Source organism: Neopelma chrysocephalum, unplaced genomic scaffold (genome assembly GCF_003984885.1).
Source record: "Neopelma chrysocephalum unplaced genomic scaffold, ASM398488v2 Primary Assembly neopelma1_68, whole genome shotgun sequence".
Classification (NCBI taxonomy): Eukaryota; Metazoa; Chordata; class Aves; order Passeriformes; family Pipridae; genus Neopelma; species Neopelma chrysocephalum.
Genome location: NW_020897727.1, coordinates 3,602,852 through 3,623,620, shown reverse-complemented (window position 1 = coordinate 3,623,620; position 20,769 = coordinate 3,602,852). Strand labels below are relative to the sequence as shown.

Genomic DNA, 20,769 nt, shown 5'->3' with positions numbered 1-20,769 from the left:
GGACCTTTAACATACGAATAAACCCTTTTTCTCTGATAACTAGAGCCAGGGTACAGCATATGCACACCAGTACCCTTACTGATTCAAAACCAGAGGGTTGTTCCATAATCAAAAGAAGAGAAATAAACATTTTAGGTCCAGTGCTCAAAAGTGCTGAGTATTGAACCAGATATTCGGAAAGAATGAAATCCACAGTTTTATCAGTAGAAAAGGAATTTAACTACAGATTACTAATATTATATACATTCTTTTCTCATTTTCCTATGGCTGGAAACAGTCTGGAACCTTGTCTAAGTTTCCTTAAAGAGGTAAAAAGAGTATTTCATAACTCTGCCTAAGCTAATTCCTAGCTAACCCAGTACAGGTTTTTCCAGCTTCACTAAACATTCAATCCTTTGTTCCTTATTCACTTCTCACGTATCATCTATCTTCCAAAAAAACGCACACAGCTTTCTTGTCAGTCAAGAAAGGTAGTACCGGTACCTGATGTTTCCAAACATTCATTTGGCAAATAAAGAAGAAATGGGGATAACAGCTACTTTATCCAGATAAAACTGTTATCTGTTAATAAGTTCCCATAAAGGAATCATCAACACCTAGATTTTATGGACATAACTGATACAGACATTAGTCCCACATGAGGAGAAGGACAATGTCCTGAAAACGTTACTTATATGAAGTCTGAAGACTACACCTAGAAATGGTGGTGGGTGTTTTCCCCCCTCCACTCCCAAGATACATTCTGGCAGTTTTTTCCTTAAAAGTAGGACACAGAGGGGTGCTGACCTCTCCACCAGAAAGCAGAGTCATTTTGCCATCTGCAGGGAAAACCCAAGCCCCATATGGTGAGGACCTGCTTTCTTTTCTATATTCAAGATTAGCAAAGATTGGCTAAGAAATTTGTTTGTAAACTTAGAAATATAGGGCCCCACACATATCAAATATCTGAGAATAAGGCAGAAAGCATCTCTGCAGACTCTTATATACAAACATACAACAGTTTTCAAGGTTCATTAATAAAATGAAGACCAAGTTACATATTCAGAAAAATTACTTCTACACAGGGCTAAGTTTACTGAAAAATAGCATTTTTTTGCTACACTGATGTTGAAAGAGTGGGGTTAGATTGAGGTGCTTGCTAAAGATAACTTTGAAGAAATATCACACTTAAAACTCAGACTGATTGCAGAAAAGGTGTTTTATCAACTGCTCCCTTTATGAATAAATATGAAACTACCAGGAAAATGTTTAAACAGGTGTAATCATCACTGCATATGAAAATTGAGTTTGGCGGCTGTAAGGAATCTTAACACGGTTAAGAAAGAATGAAAGCAATGTAAAACTTTGATCACAGCTGATTATGTATGTATCATGCAAAACAGGAATGTTGTCATAGCAGCTATAAAAATGTCAGTGAAAACTGAACTACTATTACCAGGTTGTAAATGAAATGAAAAATGCAAAAGGAATATGTGAATGAATACATGGAGGGAAATGTTATTTCTTTCCTGATAGACAAACAAGCAAAAATAAATAAATTCTCATGAAATGGAGTAATTTGTGTGAACAAATATGAATAGATAACAATTGCAGGAGGCCACATACACATGGTATAACTGGATAAAATTATTAAGATTTTGGATAAGTAATTTTCCAGCCTTAGAAAGGAAGTAACAGTAAAAATGTAATGTTTTGGAACCAATTTCAAAGTAAGAAACCAATTAAGTAATAGATTATATTAAGGGCCAATGTTGTTTTATACTAAAGGGAGTGTTGCTTCTGTCTGTTAGCAATGGCAACTTGGCTTTCAGGACAACTACACTGGTAAAAAGTGTGACTTGTAAAACGAAACACTTCTGGCCTTAAATACATTATACTAATTACAACATTTATTTACTTCTACAAGTGGTTAATGCTAAAAGTAATGAACACAAGAATACCAAACCAGGGCTTAGAGTTGGACAAAATACCAGGAGGACCTTATTGACACGAGCAGATCCCTCTGCCCAAGAGCCCGAGCCAGCAGCGATCTGGGCAAAGTCTCCTGTGGCAGCACCAACAGGACTCCAGCCATCCCACAGCACTTTCACTCCCTGGGATTAAGGCTCTCATGGGCATGTGGAGACATCATGTATGTTCTTCATCTCTTAAGGTAAGTACACTTTGCTTTTAAAAAAAAAATCAGTCTTTGACAATAGGCAGACACTGTAAAATGAAAGTCTAGTACATATTCTTTATTAAAGCAAGTCCACGTCGAACTGGATACTGAAGCAAGCTCTGAGTAAATATATGAAGGTTGTACCTTCATTTCTGCATTAAAAGAGCAATTATTTGGAATATGCTTTACAAACATCTAAGTTAAAAAAACATTTCTGAGTTCCTAATGTGTCCATAATTAATTCACACATTCAGCTGTTGAGTTCAGAAATATGTTCCTGTTGATAATTTGCAAGTAATGCTTCAAAAACAATCTGGCACATTTTTATTTGCCTTAATGCCTGAAAGCTATTACCAAGATAGAGCTTTACAATGTCATCATCATTGCTATGATGTACACGCTTTAACTAACAGCAGTGCTTAGACCTGAAGAGTTCCCCTCAAGAACTGAACAGTTTTGTCTCAGGACACAAAGTCACGACAGTATGTTACCAAACAGAATCACAGAACCATTCAGAACAGAAAAGACCTCCGAGATCATCGAATCCAACCTTTGACTGATCACCTTGTCAACTAGACTGTGCCACTAAGTGCCACATCCAGTCATTTCTAGAACACGAATAGCATCCTTAAATTTTAAATCAGTTGGAATTCAAGTACTGTGTGAAACAAAACCTGCAGGAAAAAAATACAAATTTTACAAGAATTAGAGATGCCCTTCTTCCAATATTGACAACATTTATTTCACATAAAATAAAACATGTTTTATTACAAGAGAGATTCTGAAAAGTGTTAGCTGTCCTCAACTCAATGAGAAAGAGGAACAAAGTGCTTCACCAGATCAGGCCTGAGTATCAGAAGTGCTTCCCATCCTCATCAGAGGTACCCAGGGCTAGTCTCTTTACATGTATAAAAGTAATTTCTGCAAAAATGATGCTTACCTACATCCTTGTCACACAGTCACGCACTCAGAATCTACTGTGACAGGGGGAAATTCAAGACCATCCAAAATGAGTCTGAATTTTTATTCATATAATATATAAATTAGCAATTTTGTTAAGACCTGAATTTTTAAAAACTATGAAACATAAATCAAAAGAAAAAACTGTTTGCTTCAATTTTTAAACAGAAGAGGAAAACATAACTGGGAATATATGAATTTATGCTTGATTTTGAATACTATCTCAACTCCTTCACCCCTGTGCTGGTTTCATCTTAGTGACTGAGCTTGGTATCAACTGCTAATTCTTCCAAACATAAAACCAACCTTCTAAATTGCTGCTTTTTAGAAAATTATTTCTGTCTTTATTAATTCAGTTTGGCCTCTTATAACTGAATTCATTATTTTTAAATATTATGTTATTTTAAAATGTTAACAAAATAACAAACCTATAGGTGGTCATTTTTTTGTTTAAAAAATTGGTATGCATTTGAAAGAAATGTAACTGTGGATGGATGTTTCCCCTCCTCTTTGTGTTTAAGTCTGGCAGAGTGTTTCCAGAACTTGAAACATGATCTCCAAGGGCAGGAAAGGTAATTAAGATCCTTGGGAGTCCTGTGCTACATACAATGTACGATATGCCATGGCTTAGGGCAGTACTCCGAAAACTCTCCCCGTTGCTCCAAACACCAGTGCTTAACCTGCTTGTCCCCATCACATCAAACAGAGAGGTATTTGTCCAGGCTGCAGTTCAAGAACCAGGCCACGGAACAATCTCGTTGCGAATTCTGGAAGCTTTCCCTTCAGCACTCCCTTTCGTCCCCAGTGGCTCCCAAAGCACAGGCAGGGCCTCATGCTTATCATCGCACACACTGCAGCACATCCAGCCTGGCCCCTCCCTCCCTTGCTGCTCACCAGTGTTCATACGGGAATCTGGACTGGGAGCACTGGCAATGGCACAGGTAAGGACAGAAGCAGCACAAGGGCAGGGCTCTGCTGATCTCCAAGGACTCAGACAGCCTCCCACGACCCCATTAACGTTTGCATTCCTTCGGAGCCAGAGCCAGAAAGAATGTTAGAGCAATCCCAGTGTTAGAGCACAAACCAGGAATCATTATTTTTCCTGTTCCAGCACTAACCGAGCCCCAGTTGAGTTTCCTGTGCGTGTTTGCCAGGAAAGAATGGGAAAAAGAAGGGTTGGGACAGTTGCTCATCTTCTCTGAACATTAAATGGAAAACATCCCCCATCTAATAGAGGTAAAGAGAAGTACTGCTATGGTCACTTCTCTTATCAAAACAGCTGAGAACTCCAGCAGGGATCCAAATGTGCTTCCCCTTGATCCTGGGTGAGCTGACCCACTTGGAGAACAAGTCTGTGGAATTTTGTGCACCCTGAAAAATATTAATTAGGCCACCCAGCCTGGCTGTGGGAATAGCACAGCTGCAAAAACCCAACAGGAAAACCCTGGGTGTAATCCTTATGTCCCTGTGCAGGGCTCTGAGCGGGTTTCCCTTGGCAGTGCACAATGGGAGCAGTCACTGCTCATTTGCCATGGGGACTCAGCGGTGACCCCGTGATGGAGACTGAAGTTCCATGGCTCCCCCAGCCACTGGGGAGAGGCTGCACTGACAGATTTCCACACTTCTGGCTGCTGCCATGGCTGCTCAGTGCCCCCCGTAGAGCCCACGGCCACAAACGCCCATCCTCCCCTGCATCTAATAGAGACGGCACATCAGAGGCAGTGGTAGGTGGGGAGATGAGGGGGAGAAGCTTTAAACATTGCCAGGTCAGCGCAACAGGAGGTAAGCAAGTACAGAGGCTGCAAGAACTACTGAAAGTTTTTGATATAGTCCCAGGTGGACTCCCCAATGCCTGTAAATGTTTCAAAGGGGGATCCCCTTTCTGTGGGCATGGAAATGTTTCAAAGGAGCCCCAATCGGTGCAATGTTTCAAAGACCACTGCTCTCTAAAAATTCCAACCAGAACAGCCCCCCTTCCACCAGCTGAAAAGCTTCCTAAACAGATTCCTTCCTGGCTAACCCCAGCTGAGGAGGTCTGTTCTGCTGCACAGAGCCCTTCTACCGGCCCCAGTGAAACAAACATCTCCCGTTTCCCTTCTCTGGGGATGTATCCAGCCTGCTCCTTCCCTGGGGACCCTGTGCAGGACCCAATGTGCCTCCTCTGTGTTTGTGCACAGGATATGAAGGGCTAGAGCGCAGAAGGGTAATTTTTCAAAGCAGTGTGTGGGAGTAGCACTGGAAATTCCCTGCATAAGCTTTGAAAAAAATAAACCCCCCTACCTCTATGAATTATGAACAGGGCCTCTGACTCCAGGCTGAGGAGCTGAGAGGTTGAAGAGGGAGGCACAGCCAACTTAACTGGAAGCAGTTTTTAAGACTATAATGTCAGAAATAACGGAATTCTTTAATCATATTATGGACACATACTTAACAGGTATAACTGCTACGGAGCAGGGATTCCTTTGTTGACAGTCACTTGAGCAGAATAAAATGGTAAGCAAGTGCTTAGGATATCTCAACTATTGATTTTGTGTTTCTCAAAGTATGAGAAGAAAGTGCTGCTGAGAGGACTTGGATTATCAAAGCCAAGGGATTTTTTTACCTAAAAATTACATGTCAAGGCCAACTTCATTGTCTTGGCTCACCTCAAATTCAAAAGAGAGATAAAAATCTCTCCCTGGAAATGCTTATCCTAGTCAAACTCTTATCTTAGATTGGTATCAATCATTCATTTTCCCCAGACAGCATCTCAATGACTATATTAAACCAGACACATGAACTTCAGACAGATACAAGTTTATTGAGATAAGGCCAGCCCTAAGCTCCTGAGGACACACAGTCTGAGAACAAGCTCCACCTGTCCCCCAAACTCCTATATGTTCACCCTGCAATCTCAGTGTCCACCCAGCACTAACAAATTCTCCTCTGTAGATCTTATATTGACGATGACATTAAAAATCCCTGTGAAACAGACCTGGGCTGCAGAAACAGCTCTACTGGCTTCTGTCTCTCACTGCCCATCTGGCTAGACTTGATCTAACACAGAGAAGGGAAACTCTTGCACCCCTTATTTTATAAGTGAGAAACCAGTCTGAGCAGTAAAAGGAGGCATGTCTCTCCTGAGGCCTGAACAAGGGAACAAGGCTCTCAGGCTGTGATCAAAGGGCACAGGAGCAAGCCCAAGAGGCAGTCCAACACTCTCCTTACTATTACCGACTTAGAACTACGCAAATTAACACCAAAAATCTGCACAGCATTTATTACTGGAGAAATGGTGACATCTAGCCTCTTCTTTTCCCTTCAGCATTCCCCAGTAAAGAACAAATACCAACAAATACAAGTGAGCAAACTCACTGGCAACGCCTTTTCCGAAGCACTTGCATGTCCTGAAGGAGAGGGGTCCCAAGTGCCTTGTGAATCAAGACAACCAGAGTGGGAGGAATCTTGGCTATTTCAGGTTTCTATACTGTTCTCTTTCCTAAACTGCACTATTAAAAGAAGTGATGACCTGAACTTAATGAACATTCTCAGACCATACCTCAGCAAAGTAACATGAAGACATGACACCACAAGGAATAATCACACATTTTCTTATCATGTCCTGGTATTTACAATGTCCTAGGTGTAGAGAACTGGGTCCATATGCACCTTTGTATTTTTACAGAGTTCTTCCAAATATGTATAATAACTTATGTACAGCTTCAAGGAAACAATGTTCCTTGAAACAGTTTTCATGAATAGCAGCACCACGTTTTTCTCAGCCTGTTGTTTTCCAATAGTACTAATAGTGAACCTTGTAAGGTCATGTAGATCATTCTGTATGATTCCAGACAGCACTCATTTGAGGACCTACATATATAAACCACACGCATCAGTTACTGGAAAATGAAAAAATTATATCTTTCCAAAAGGAAAAATGATTCCCCTCTTAAATCAGGCAGAACCTTCACTCAGCGTTTCAAGATCTTTGTATTTGAAAATCATTTGTTAGGTACTGGATCACAAATTAAGTTGAAACAAGTGCTAAGCTTGCCTAAGGACTTCTTTCTTAAAAAAAAATCTAGGGGGGAGCTACATGAAATCACTATGGTCCAATTAATAAGGAACTCACTCTTCAAGCTTGCAAACAAGAGATTACATTAGCACCTGCTACAAAAGCAAACATTTTTAGACATCTTCATCTTAACCTGCTTGACATTAACTTAAAACTCCTGCCTGGGTCTTGAATGAAAATTATTGTGACTGACATGCATACTTTTCATTTGGGTGTTAGGGTTTGAAGACTGTCAGTCCACATTTCTCTCTCTTTCTAGTATTTATGCATAATCCACTTCAAAGCTAATAGGAGTTACAACTTGAATTGATGGGAGAATAATTTCCTAAATGTAAAATTGTTGAAGGAAAGCCATTAGGCTTATGGGAGATAAATGCTGCATGTGAAGGTACGAGACACATGGAGAGCACTGTAGGGTCCTTGAAGGGTCTCACCCTGTATGCCTACAGGGGTATGCGTAAATAACTCCTTGTGGTCTATGCATCAAAATAAACTGACCTCTTGGGCCAACACATATATTTATAACATCTGTACAGGCATGAAAAATCCTTTCTTTCTGTTCATCAGAAAAGCAATCATACAGCTGTAGCAGAAATACAACCCATCAGATTACAATAACGCTTTTACCAACTCCTGCAACAGGACTGTAGGAGAAGGCAGAAAGCACTGAATTTTAAAACATTTGTATATCTGAAAAGTTGAACTTCCTGAAGTCCAGAATTGTTGGAAAAAGAAAAAAACCCCACTGAAATAACTCTCTAAATGTTTTGTTTTGACAATGTTCCACAGGAATTCACCACACTTAGCTGGGAAAATGCTAGCAGTTACATCTATTCAATGTCATGACATACAAAATTGAAACATAATTGCTCCTAAGTGGTTGACAACTGGCAAGTACTTTTTACACAGATAGAGAGAAATTTATGCTATCAAATGGAAGATACCGTCAAAAGTTTGATTTTAATATAAATGAAAATGCTACATGAGGACTGAAAAGGATAAGGAAAAAAAACTCAGCAGTAACACTTTTATAACCACATATTTAAAAAGCTTTGAAGTGAAGAATCATTACATCAAAATCATTTTCCTTGAAAAATAAAAAAATAAATTACAGCATGAATATTAACAAATTATTCAAATAGTGAATTTCAAAGAGTAGCAAAAAATAAGCAGCCAATGAGTGGCCTAGTGTAAAGAATGTCTTACCAATCATATGGTTAGCGACATGGATTTGTATCTCTCTCTCATTCTCAAAGGTCATCTGGCACTTGATGCATTGATAGGTCTTTTTCTGTTTAATAACCAAAAAGAGATTAGAGAAAACTGCACTGTAGCATAAGGCAAGTGTGATCATGAATATAGCATGTTACATGCTTCAAATTTCCTCCACTGAAGTCTGTTTTGCTTATGTATCCCCAGGTCAGGCTTTTCTGGGACCATAAACACAACCTCTAATTAACAACCTGCTTTAGGAAAAAAATTTAATTTCAACTTAAAAAATTTCAAATTATAGTACTTGAAAATCTGACTGAGTACTTGAGCCATAATGAGATTGCTTCTGTCATTTACCCATTGCAGTAAAATTCCCACAGAGTGAAATAAAAGACAGAAAAATAACTGTTTTCAGAATAAGATCAACTTTCTCAAAAAATTCCACCTTTCATTAAACTCAAAACACAGTAGGTAAAGCACCTACGGTTACATAGGGAAGTGAACAAAAAAAATGCATTTTTTATTGGTCTCCCATCAGAAATCCTGGAAAAACTGCATTACCACAAAAGAAGTGTTTCCTAGCACAATCTGTTTATATTTTCTCCATCTCAAAGTCATACCAGGGAGGCCTAGCTGCAGAAGTCAGGAGACAGTGTGAAGAAGCAATTACATGAACCATTTATTCAAACAGGGAAAATGGGGTTTGCACTCAGATTGACAGTGGTACGTGTACTTCTGCAACATGACAGGAAAAAATCCATGAAACCATTTGCAGAAATTAAAATGCATGTTGACAAGTTAGACATCCAAGTCAGAAAAAAAAAAAAAACAAACCCACAAAAACCATGAAGGCTAAGCTTTTGTACACTTGCAAAAACTCTTATTTCCCAAAGCAGGAGTCTTTGGTCTAATGTACACCTCATTTACTGCATGGGAATATGCTATCTAAATAGACATCTTCTGATGTGTAATTTAGAAAAACTGGTCCTTTTGTGCCTCCTTCTTTCTGGAGAATAATTCCTACTGCAACACTTGCCACTAGGCAGGAGCAGGAGCCTGCAGTCCATAACCTTATGGCTCGAGCTGTCGGCAGCAGAACACACATGACATCTCAGCACACTGGCCACAGACTCAGTTAGCTGAGCAATGGATGAGAATCCCAAGCCAACAGCACTGAGAAACCCAACTCAGTAAGCAACACCCTCTGAACTTTTTTGAAGGAAAACATTTTGTGGGTATTTTTGGTGTACTTTTAGATGCACATTACTTTTTCATACAGCCTCCACCCCACACCCATGTACAGAATCTCATTTTTAGGACAGCAGTAATAAGTCAGAAGTTTTGAGTTAGACAGAGGAGTTGCTGTCACCCCCTCTGCACATGGGATCCAATTTCCTCAAGCACCTGCTGAGGAAAGAACAAATTAGGTGCTGCCAAGAGCTTCTTAACTACTTCCTGTGTCATCAATGGCAACAAGTTAGCCTGCTGGAGGTTAATGAACATGCTGTAATACCATAATAACAAATGCACCAGTCTATGGATGTTACATGTATTCCATGAATTCTGAACACAGTGTGTGTTTGCACATAGGCAGGGCTTTCTAGGCTAAAATAACAATGGGTGATTAACATGATAATAGGCAGAAGGCTATACTCCATTGGCTGAAAGCTGACACAGCCAACCACATAAAAGGAAATAGTTTGGATTGGCTAGTTATCCCTAGGCAGCTCAAGAAAGTATCCTCCTGGAGTCCATTCGGAAATCAAGGCTGTTAATGGAAAAGCAGCTGGATTTCTGCAGCACTCTTTCTGGGGAATCTATTCTGGCAGACAAGTACAGCACACATACGTACACATGACCTCTCAAACACACTGGCATACACATGCTGAGGGCTCCTAACTTTAAAAACAAAATAAAACACAAAAAACCTTGGAAGAGAAAAATGGGATTGGGCAGTGACTGATTCATGTGGTCACATTTAAAACTTGAAACCTTCCTCTTCTTTAAAACTTCAAAGCTAAGTTTTGTGCCTTGTCCAACGCTTATCTCCGTTATGAGGGTTCCCTAAGTAACTAGCTAAGGAGGACAATGTTTCAGCCTGACTCTATTTCAAACCTTTAAAGTTATATTAAACACAGACAATTGAATCATTTTTTTAATTGATTCGGTGCTTCTGAAAGCTACTTACTAACAGATCTGGAGACAGCATGTCTTTGTTTATCCACAGACCCAGTGCAAACTCCTCCACACCATTTCACAAACTTATAAAACATCCTGCTTAGCATGACCACCCTTCAAAGAAGATGGCAGATTTCAGGCTTTCTCTGAGTATTTTACCTTCAGCCTCAATTGAGACCATGTATGTAAAAGAGCATCTCAACCAAGGTGATGCCTCCGGTGACAGGGCACCCCACTTGATATGAAGTGAGGTTAATAAACAGCCTCAGACAGGTCTCAAAACAACTACAGCCAGATTAGCACCCAAATGTACATGCAAGAGGAGGAAGAGCTGATTTTTTGGCTCATTAATAACTGTCTTTAAAAGAATGTCACAAAACATACTTTTATTATCAGTAAATGGGAAGCATTAGTTTTAATACAAGGCTGTATTAGTTGGGGTACCAAATATGGTCTTCTACTACCATTTTGCTGCTTTGTGAACATTATCAATGTATCAGTTATCCTTTTCTAAAGTTTTATCTTCACAAGCCATGACAACAAAGATGCCCACACTGAGGAGTGTGGTGATGGCACCTAGATGACAGAAGAGACCAGATGAGCAGGCCTTAAGCTGAGAGCTCAATCTCTATTAAATCAAGATATTTAATTCTAGTCTTGGCACAAAATCGTAGTAATAACAACAGAGGGTTCTGTTTTCTTTTCTGAAGTATCTATTGTTCTCCTGGGTTTTCCAGACTATCCTCCTTTAAATCTGGAAATGGTTTCCTGTTCTACAAAGAAAATATTCCTCCATTCAAGTGGATTTACAAGGGAAGAGAAGGGGTGTGGGGGAGAACAAAGAGGAGGAATTGAGTCCAAGAAAGTGTGCAGGAGAAAAGGAACTGAGTAAAGGAACACAATAGAGTTCATTCTTCCAACTTTCTACGCTGCCTCCTTTGCCTCTTCAGTCCAAATAACCTAGGTGGGCTAAAAATAGCAACACCATTCAAGATGAAAACTTAACTGAAGTCTAAGCATTTGTCATTGTCAACGTTAAACAAGCACTGCTCCTGATACCTGTGGTACAAAATAAGGGTAAATCTGTATAAGAGAAAGAACTGCTTGAAATGTGACTGTGTCCAGTATTGGGAAATGAGAAATCTCAATACTAAACAACTGGTTATGTTTCTTGAGATATGCATATTCCTCTAGAAAAGGATGTGAAAAGGAATTAATAAAATGTATTTAAAACTGAAGGTGTCATGCACAGAAATAAGTTCAGAAAAATAGGAAAGCATTACCTCTGATGAGATCTTAATAGAATGAAAAACGGTCTTGAACTATACATGTGTCAGATACTGAATGGTACCTCTACTAGTGATGCTCATCTGAAAAAAAGACTTTTTAGTCCTATCCAAACAGAAGAGCTCATGTAAAACTATAAGAATTAAACACAAATTGATGTTAGAGCAATCTTTTACTACTAAGATGTATTTTATTGATTCCTCCTAGTGATGCTTCTTACAGAAGAGTATTGACTTCAATTAAAATCTCCTAAAAACAAATCCTCCAAAGTGGCTGCTGCCATATGCACAAGGCAAAAACTTGGCCTGCCTGGGAATCTGTCTTATTGACCAACATGACTGGATCCTAGGTAGGCATCCAGTAACAAAAGTGATCAATTCCCAGATATTTCTTCCCCTTTCTTTGCCTTCTAAAATGTACGAGGAAGACAGAATGCAGTAGGATTTTCAAGAGTTATGTCTTTTCTTTCATTCTTATGGATAAAAAAGAACCAAACTCCAAAACTGCCAAGCAATTCTGAGTGGTTTTCAATACTCATTTAGTTGTCTCCAACCGATTTTCAGAATAAAATCTCAAATAATTCAATAGTAAAAAATCAAACCAAAATATAACAAAATAGTCATACTTCCTTTGTGGTTCTATATCCACTTGCACACATATATAAACTTAAATAAAAAGGAATTGTTCAGTTTCTCCTGCTCTCTTTTTTTCTTCCTGAATATTCTTTGTTCACCAAGGGCTAATATTTATTTTCTTCCTTTCTAAAAATCTAATCTACCTATATTTTCCTTCTGACTGTACCTCGTCCTAATCTTCAACTGTTTCTCCATTTAAGAAAGAAAAATCAATAAGGTGGTTGAAAAAAGAAATGTAGAAGTGCTCGAGAAGTGGAGAGAAGTAGCTCTTCTCTGGACATGTGCAGATTACATGCACTTTGTGCTAAACAATGCTCCAGTAAAGTGGTATTTTACCTGTGCACAGCACATTACAAGATGACAAGAGAGATCGTGTTCAACTTGCTTAGCTTTGCTATGAAGCCAATGAACTTAAGTAAATGCTGTTCTTGAAATACAGAGATATATCACCATTTAAAAGGCAGTATAATTCTTTGAAAATCCCTGTACCAGGCAGACACAAAGGGCACTCATTGCCTTAAGAAACCTGAGTGAAACACCAATAGTTTTCAAGTGAACTGATATCAGAATTCAGGTCTTGTACCTATAATGAAGGCTAAGATAATGAATTATTCCTAATAACAATATATCTGTTCCTGGGATGCATACCACAAAGGTCTCTGATATTAGCATATGTGCAGGCCATAGACACAGGTTGAAGGTACCATTTGCCATCGTCACAAATGCTACTTTTCATTATCTTCTTCAAAGGAGCTCAGAACTTTCCTCATGGGATGAAATCCAAAGCATTTACCTTATTGAAGAGCTTAAAACTTTCCCTGAGAGAACAAGTATGGAAGCTGTCACTGAATGGAAAGAGTTAAAGCAAGAAATAAGACAGAAAATGGTAATGTGTTCTGCCAGCTCATAGGAAGGAAAAGGTAATACTGTAGGCTACAGGCATAGCAATAGTGTCCTACCTAGGATAACAGAGGTGTTTTTAAAGAATTTAGAAGGAAATAAAGGCCTTAGGAGGAGGAGGAAGGACAATGACCTAGCAAGAGCCTCAGCTGAACTCTCAGAAGGTATCACACCAAAGGAGGGATATTTCCATTTCTTATTCTTCTGCAAAAGCAGGTGTGTGTGCCTGGAGGTTTAGTCACAAATTCACCACACCCAGAGGGAAAAATATCCAGTTGTTTTACTAACAGAGAAAAAAATACAAACGAAATTAAACTTTCTGTGGGATTGTCTCAGGAGCCTGGGTCAGGGCATTGAGACAGTGCCAGTGTGCCCCTGCACAGCCCAGTTTGGCCAGAGCTGACACGTCCTGCCGGGACACAGCCTGCACCAGCTCTGCTGGAGGCATCTCAGCCTACATCCTCAGCACATACTTAGGGTTTCCTTTTACTTACTGAGCCTCTGGTGTTCTAGTTGAATGGTATTTTCAGGTTCTTTTAATTCAGTAAGATGTGTTTATGGGTGCTTTAATTAGCAGATTGACATAAACAGGCATCTACGGCTGGAATTATTCATTAGGAGTTGGGTGCCTAATTTCCTTAGATACTTTTGAAAATCTCACCCCATCATGTTTAATTAAAAATGTCAGATGATATCAATACTCAGATGTGTCTGCTGTTGGTCTCCTGAGAAGATTTCCAAAATCCACTTCTCATTCCATCTGTTCCTGACAGAGGAAGGACTGACTTGGCCCATTCTTGAACCAAAACGTCAACAAATAATTTTAAAAGACTATAAACTGCAAATGATATTAATCTCCTGAGTAGGCTTCTGGAACCTTACTTGGATCTGCATGTTCCCAAATAACTTGTAAGCGAAGAAATGGGAAAGCAGGCTATCTGTGAACAGCCAAGGACAGCACACTTATATGTAATCTGCATTAGACAACAATGTCCAGATTTGCTAAGAAAACTAAACTTACCGAAGGGCCATGAAGCAGGTTCTTTTAAAATCGTACACACATACATGCATGCACACATGTATGCACACAGACATCCAAGTAACCTCAAACCATTCGCTCTGACAGACATTCATAAGGACAAGCTCTTTAGCGAGAATTTGGGGCGTAGGGTGGAATTCATTACATTTTTCCTCAGAAGTTCCTGTATCCTCCTGTTCATTTTTATTTCCCTAGTAAAAAATAATCTCCTTCCTCACATATGACAGATTAGATTTTTTTTTGTTGTTTTGGGTACTCAGCATCTCCTTTTCTCATTAAATTGCCCCAGCTTTTCCAGATCTGCCAGTTCAGTAGAATCAGAGCTCATGGACAAACTCAATGTCCACTGTTCAAGTGCTTTAGCTTTTTGTTGCTAAATCTAGGGCAGTTCTATGGTAAAAAATCTGATGTGCTGCCACTAGGAATCAAGGACCCTGCGAGGCTGAACAACTTTTAATTTTTCTATGTGCATCGCTCTATCTTTCCTCCTGTTTTGTTGGGTTTTTTACTACCACAAGTAATTTGAGAAAGTAACAGTGTGACGGTTTAAAAAAAAAAATCAAAACAGATCAGTTCTCACATTGAAGGTCTACATTTTATTCCTCAAACATTTTAAGTTCAGCTGTACTTACTCTGGGAACAGGGGACGTCTGGGTACCTTTCCTTTGGCCACTAGTCTCAGGCGTCAGGTCTCGGTGATCTACCTGAATGTGGCTCTCTAGGTCTTCAGCACTTTCAAATTTGACACTACACTCTGGACACCTCAGACTGCCACATGGCCTCTCGTTCACCTCCTGTGGAGTCAAGCCCGAAGACTGTCCATTCGTGCTCCTGGTCATGCATCCAGCACACAGGCCATAGGGAAGGCCGTTCACATCCAACTTTACCAAGTCCTGCTTATTCCGGAACTCCTTCAAGCACAACGCACACTTGTAGAGTTTTTGCAAGGCCTGGCCGTTGGGTGATGAGGTTGCAGAGTTTCCTGCCAATTTCTGCATATGGAATGTCCCATGAATTTTCAGCTCAAGGGTGGAGGTGACTGTCTGCATGCAGACAACACAGCGAAACCCAGTGAGGGAGTTTCTGAGATCTGGATGCATCTGGCAGTGCTCAATAAATTCCTCCTCGCTCTGCAGCGGCATTTTGCAGATCCGACATGTCCCTGTATCCAAACTCTTGCTGTGAGTGACTTTGTGCTCCGTCAGGGTCAGGAGTGATGGGAAACGTTCCCCACAGATGGGGCACATGTAGTGCTTAGCTGGGCCTCGATGAGTCTGCATGTGCTCTCTCAGGCCATTTTCCGAGAAAAAGGTCCTTGAGCAGATATTACACTTATGGCTACCTTTGATGAATTCTGCTTTCTTCCTAGAACAGTCATCCTCCCCAGGCCTGATGTTATGATCTCTCAAACGATGGTTCTGCAAGAGGACCTCCATAGTGTAGGCAGCCCCACAAATGTCACAGCCATACATGGGCTCAGAAGCATCTACATCATCCTCACTGGCTTCATGACTATTGGAAGTATCTGGATTCTTCATCAACATGTTCTGGATATCTGCCCCTTCTGTCTTCTTATTTGTTGGGGTCATGCCATTAGCTGTACCATTCTCAGCGCTCGCATCAAAAACACAATGTTTTTCCCGCAAGTGCTTTTCAAGCAAGATGATGGCATGAAAAGCTTTGCTACAAAACTTGCAGTTGTATTTTTTGCTGTGGGTTGTGATGTGGCACTGCAGTTCTACTTCTGTGCTAAAGGTCTCACCACAGAAGATGCATTTGTGAGACTTTGATGGATTTCCCAAGTGACTATGCTTCACATGGATCTGGAGATCCACCTCCTTCCTAAAATCCCAGTTACAGGCTGTGCAACGATACATCTTCTTTTCATTGCTGTGCTTGACTGCCAGATGCACTTGGATAGATACCTTGGAATCAAAAACTTCTTGGCAAAGGGTGCAGTGATACAACACAAAAGTATGCATGTCCAACAAATGCTTCTGCAAATCATCCACTGAAGAAAACTGTTTGTCACAGCTCTCACACACATAATGAGTTGAAGTTGTCATGTAATGTACAGTGAGATGTTGCAGAAGAGATTCCTGGGAATCAAAGTCTTCTTTACACTGAGGGCAAGACTGTTTCCTCAACAGCAACTCCAAATGCAACTTTAAATGGGTTTGAAAACTTTCAAAATTTGAGAACTTTAGATCACACTGATTACATGGGTATTCACCATTAGACACTGAGTTTACGCTAGCAGAAAGCCGCTGCCTTTTAGGGGATGAGACTTCAACATCAGAAGAAACTGGACTCTGCTCTGCTTTTGACTTCTTATTGTGTGCCAGAGGAATGTTCTTGTGGTTTTCTTTAATATGCTTTGTAAGCTTCAGGATGGAGCCAAAAATGGGGGAGTTTGTGCAATAAGGGCATGAATAAACTTCCATAAAAGACTGTGTTGGCTGAATGACAGGGGAATCCAATTTTGAATTTCCTACATTGCAGTGAGTCTGCTGAATGTGCTCAGTCAAGGTTGCTTCGGTCAGAAAGCCCATGGAGCACTGGTTACAGAAGAAAGCATTGTTGCCATCTTGAGTGGTAGCGTTTGGGCCACAGTGAGTAATACGGATGTGCTCCTGTAAGCTATTGATGTCTGCAAACATCTCCGGGCAGTAATTACAATGGAAGGCAGAAATGTTGCTAAACTGCATCATGGGATAGGCATGGTTCTTGTGCACTTTTCTCACGTGTTCATTCAAGTTGTACAGTGTAGGCATGGAATCAAGGCAGATCTGGCACGTGTGGCTTTGCTGAGGTTTGTCTGCATGAATGGTCTTCAGATGGATCTCCAGAACAGCAAGGCTGTTAAAATCGCGCTTCGAGCAGTACGGGCAGCTGTAAGTAACTTTAGACCAGTTCTGGCCTTCCTCTCTGTCAACAGACCTGGTTTTCTTCTGTCCTCTCAAAGGCTTTAAGGTCGAATCTGGGGTGGAACCTCTTTCCACCGATGCGCTGGAGTCGGGCGTTGCACTGCTCATGGACGCAACGCTTCCCAAGACTGGGTCAGGGCTGATGCTGTGATTGCTGGAGTCAGGTTGTCTGTGGCTGTCCAAGTGGCAATAGACTTCCTCCACTGAAGAAAACTGCTCCGGGCACATAGGGCACTTGTGTTTTTTGTTGGCATGGGCTTGATGAATGTGTGAGAGCAGCGAGTTTTCATCTACAAATACTTCAGGGCAATGAATACACTGCAAATCGGCCTTCTCGGAAAGCTGTGGGTGGCGTGTCATTACGTGCTTCTCCAAATCTTCAGTCTGACTGAATGTCTCTTCACAGTAATCACACATAAAATCATCCTTCTTCACCTCTTTCTCAGTCTTTGCCATATGTTCCTTGTTCTTTTTATGAGCTTGCATGTGACTCTGCAATGAGCTGGTAGATGAAAACCCACGTTTACAAACAGTACACTTGAACGGTTTGCTGGAGCTGTGGGTTTTCAGGTGAATTTTGAGGTGGTCGCTGCGAGAGAACGCAGCCTCGCACTCGTGGCAATGGTACTTTTTATCCCCTGTGTGAAGCTTTATGTGGCGATCCCTACTTCTCTTGTGCTTAAAAAGCCGGCTACAGTAGGTGCATTTGAAAGGTAGTTTGTCACTGTGGATCTGCTCGTGCCTTTTAAGGTAGCTCAGGCGAATGAAGGACTTATCACAAAACTGACACGGATATGGCAGGCCAGTCCCCCCTTCCTCCTCCCCGATGCCGAGATCACACCCATCTCCTATCATCTGAGTGGGTGATGCAACATCTTTGCTGGAGGGAGATGAAGCCACCCAGGAGAGTTGTGGGTCGTCATCACCATCTGTAATGGGAAAGCAGAAAGGAGATTAAAAACAATTCCCAGTGCATCTGTGAAATAAGGACAAAGCTCTCAACAACACTATGGGCTTCTGCTACTACAGCATTAAAAAAAAAAAATTCAACTCAAAAACCCCCCAAAAAACCCTCTTGAATTTCAAAGGAGGTTTGAGAAGGAGAAATAAAAATATATTTGTACACATAATTCACAAATATGCCAAAGACCTAGTGTTAATAAAAAGCATTTTTCTTTAGCAGGTTTAACACCTGCTCACTATACTGTAAAGCAATAAACAATGAATAAAGAAAGCAAAACACAATGTGCAACGAAGCAATACAAACATTTCGAAAAGCTACAGTGTTAAGTGATCACCTGTGAATTTGTGGGTCTTTTAAATGCTACATCAAGATGGTTTTAAGTAATGTCTCCATTAAACAAAATCCTTCAGTTCTGTCTCAAAACTGTAACAGAATTAAAGGCTGCTAAAAGGCAGAGTCGAACATGTAGGTGAAATAAAAGCCTAAGATTTGAAGCAGCTGAACAAAATCAGAGAAGAGATGTGCACCATTACCACATTCACTTGTATAAGAGGTAATGTTGCCCTTTTGGTACAAAACCAAATTTTAAAAAGCCCAGGAAAATCACCACTGGACATATAAAGACATCACAAAAAAATCAACTTCAGGATAAACCAACAATGGCCCAGCTTCTGTTTTAGTAACTATTTCCTTTGCTCAATATGAAGCTTTGGAAAATATTTTATAATTCAATATTACTATAACAAAAAACAGCACCAACTCCAGCAGCAAAATAGTCTTTTTAGGAAAAATACATAAAATGTTGTCAGCTTTCATTAACAGAGTTGTTAACATGCAACAGAAGAGAGTTAAATACCCTAATTCCAACAAATGCAGAGGTGTTGAGCGAAACAAAAACACCACTAGTCCGATATAAAACTAAACCACAGAATGAAGCAAAAATAAAGTTCATGTAAATGAGGGAAGGCGCTGGCCACATAAACATTTGAAGATTCCGAAAATAAACTGGTTCTCGAGATACACTGTCCTTATAAAACATTTAATGTTCCTACTTCAGCTTTTACTAAAACAAACCAATAAAAAAAAATCCCCAACTGTGTGTGTAGGCTGCCACACGCACACTCCTCGTGCCTGCCAACTAGAGTCACCAGGCGGAGGAGAGCACATGTACGGCAGAGGAGCTCTCAAAGAAAGGCTCGGCTAATGAGGATATCACCACCGTAGAGAGGCAGCTCCTGTGGCACGGTTTGCTTTGGCAAAGACCTGTTTTTCATCCCAGGAAAGAAAGAGAGGAGCTACCTTGGAAAAAACTACACCAAATATTCACACACCAGACAACTTCTCCCGCACGACACGGATGCCTGTTTCTCAGGATGCACAGGTCAGGCGTCCACCCCCCTCGCTCCGTGCTCCCCAGAGAGCTCCGCTCCCCGGTTTAACTAAACCTCCTGCTCCAGAGCGATGCTGGACACCGGGAACACGCTTCTTTCTGCTCCCAAAATGCACCTCGACTCTCAGCAAGCACCCGCGCTTCTAAGATGCTCAAGGTCTTTGTGCTCAACCAGCTCCTCCGAGTCTGGCGGAGCCCAAACCTAAAACACAGGCAACAAGCTCCTGATTTTTTACGTAAACTTTTCTCAGGCTTCACTCCCCCGACCATGAATGGCTCTCTCTCTCTGCGGCTGCAACAAAGCCTCATGTTCCCAATTTAAGCCACCTCCGCCGCCCACCCCGCTGCCAGCACAGCTTTGCTCAGCCCCCAGGGAGCCCCCGCCATCCCCCCATCTCCGCCGCCAGCCGTATCCGGGGCTCCGTCCCCACGGACCTGCGGCCACGGGCCGTCGGAGGGAAGGAGGCAGCCGGCTGCCAGCGCCCGGATTAGGGGCCCCGGGGAGGTGCCGGTAGCTCAGGGCTGCCTAATTCCCTCCTCTCACCAGCTGGGCTCCTCCAGGGGCAAGGAGACAAAGGGGAGCACGAGGGGGATGCTGGGCCTGAACTAGGGCAGCACATGTTGCGTTTGCTGCCGCTGCTGCTCTCTATGGGGAGGGAGGGGGGGAAGGAGAAAAACAACAACAGGAGAAAAAGCACTCCACCATTGTGTTACTTACTGCTGGAGGTTACTGGCTGCAATTAAAATAAATTTAAAATGTCCATTTGCAGAAATTCTTTTTAAAAATACATGCATTTTAAATACCTTCTCTTTCACAGTCAGACTGCTGTCATGCCTTGCGCCGGGCAGCAGCACACAGAGGAAGGGCTGCGCTGGGGAGAACCCAGAGCACTCCAAACGGCCCCACTGAATAAAGCTTCATTGTTCAGCTCTGAAACCGTGCATGCAATGGGCCAAATCCAGTGGTAACACAGGCTGGGCCAACTGCTTTAACTTCATTACATCCATATGCACTTATGCCAACCATTACATTGGCCCACCACACAAACGGAACAAATCTTTAGA

General features: G+C 41.2%; 1 protein-coding gene across 3 annotated transcripts in view; it reads right to left on the bottom strand.

Moving 5' to 3' along the window:
- Nucleotides 1–20,769, bottom strand: part of ZNF423 (zinc finger protein 423) — a 228,958-nt gene that overhangs the window by 79,328 nt on the left and 128,861 nt on the right. For all 3 annotated transcript variants that reach the window (XM_027685020.1, XM_027685021.1, XM_027685022.1), the window contains 2 exons: nucleotides 15,056–18,279; nucleotides 8,379–8,463 (listed from right to left, as the gene is read on the bottom strand). In XM_027685020.1, the coding sequence (XP_027540821.1) occupies nucleotides 8,379–8,463; nucleotides 15,056–18,279 (3,309 nt within the window). The remainder of the gene's footprint in view (nucleotides 1–8,378; nucleotides 8,464–15,055; nucleotides 18,280–20,769) is intronic.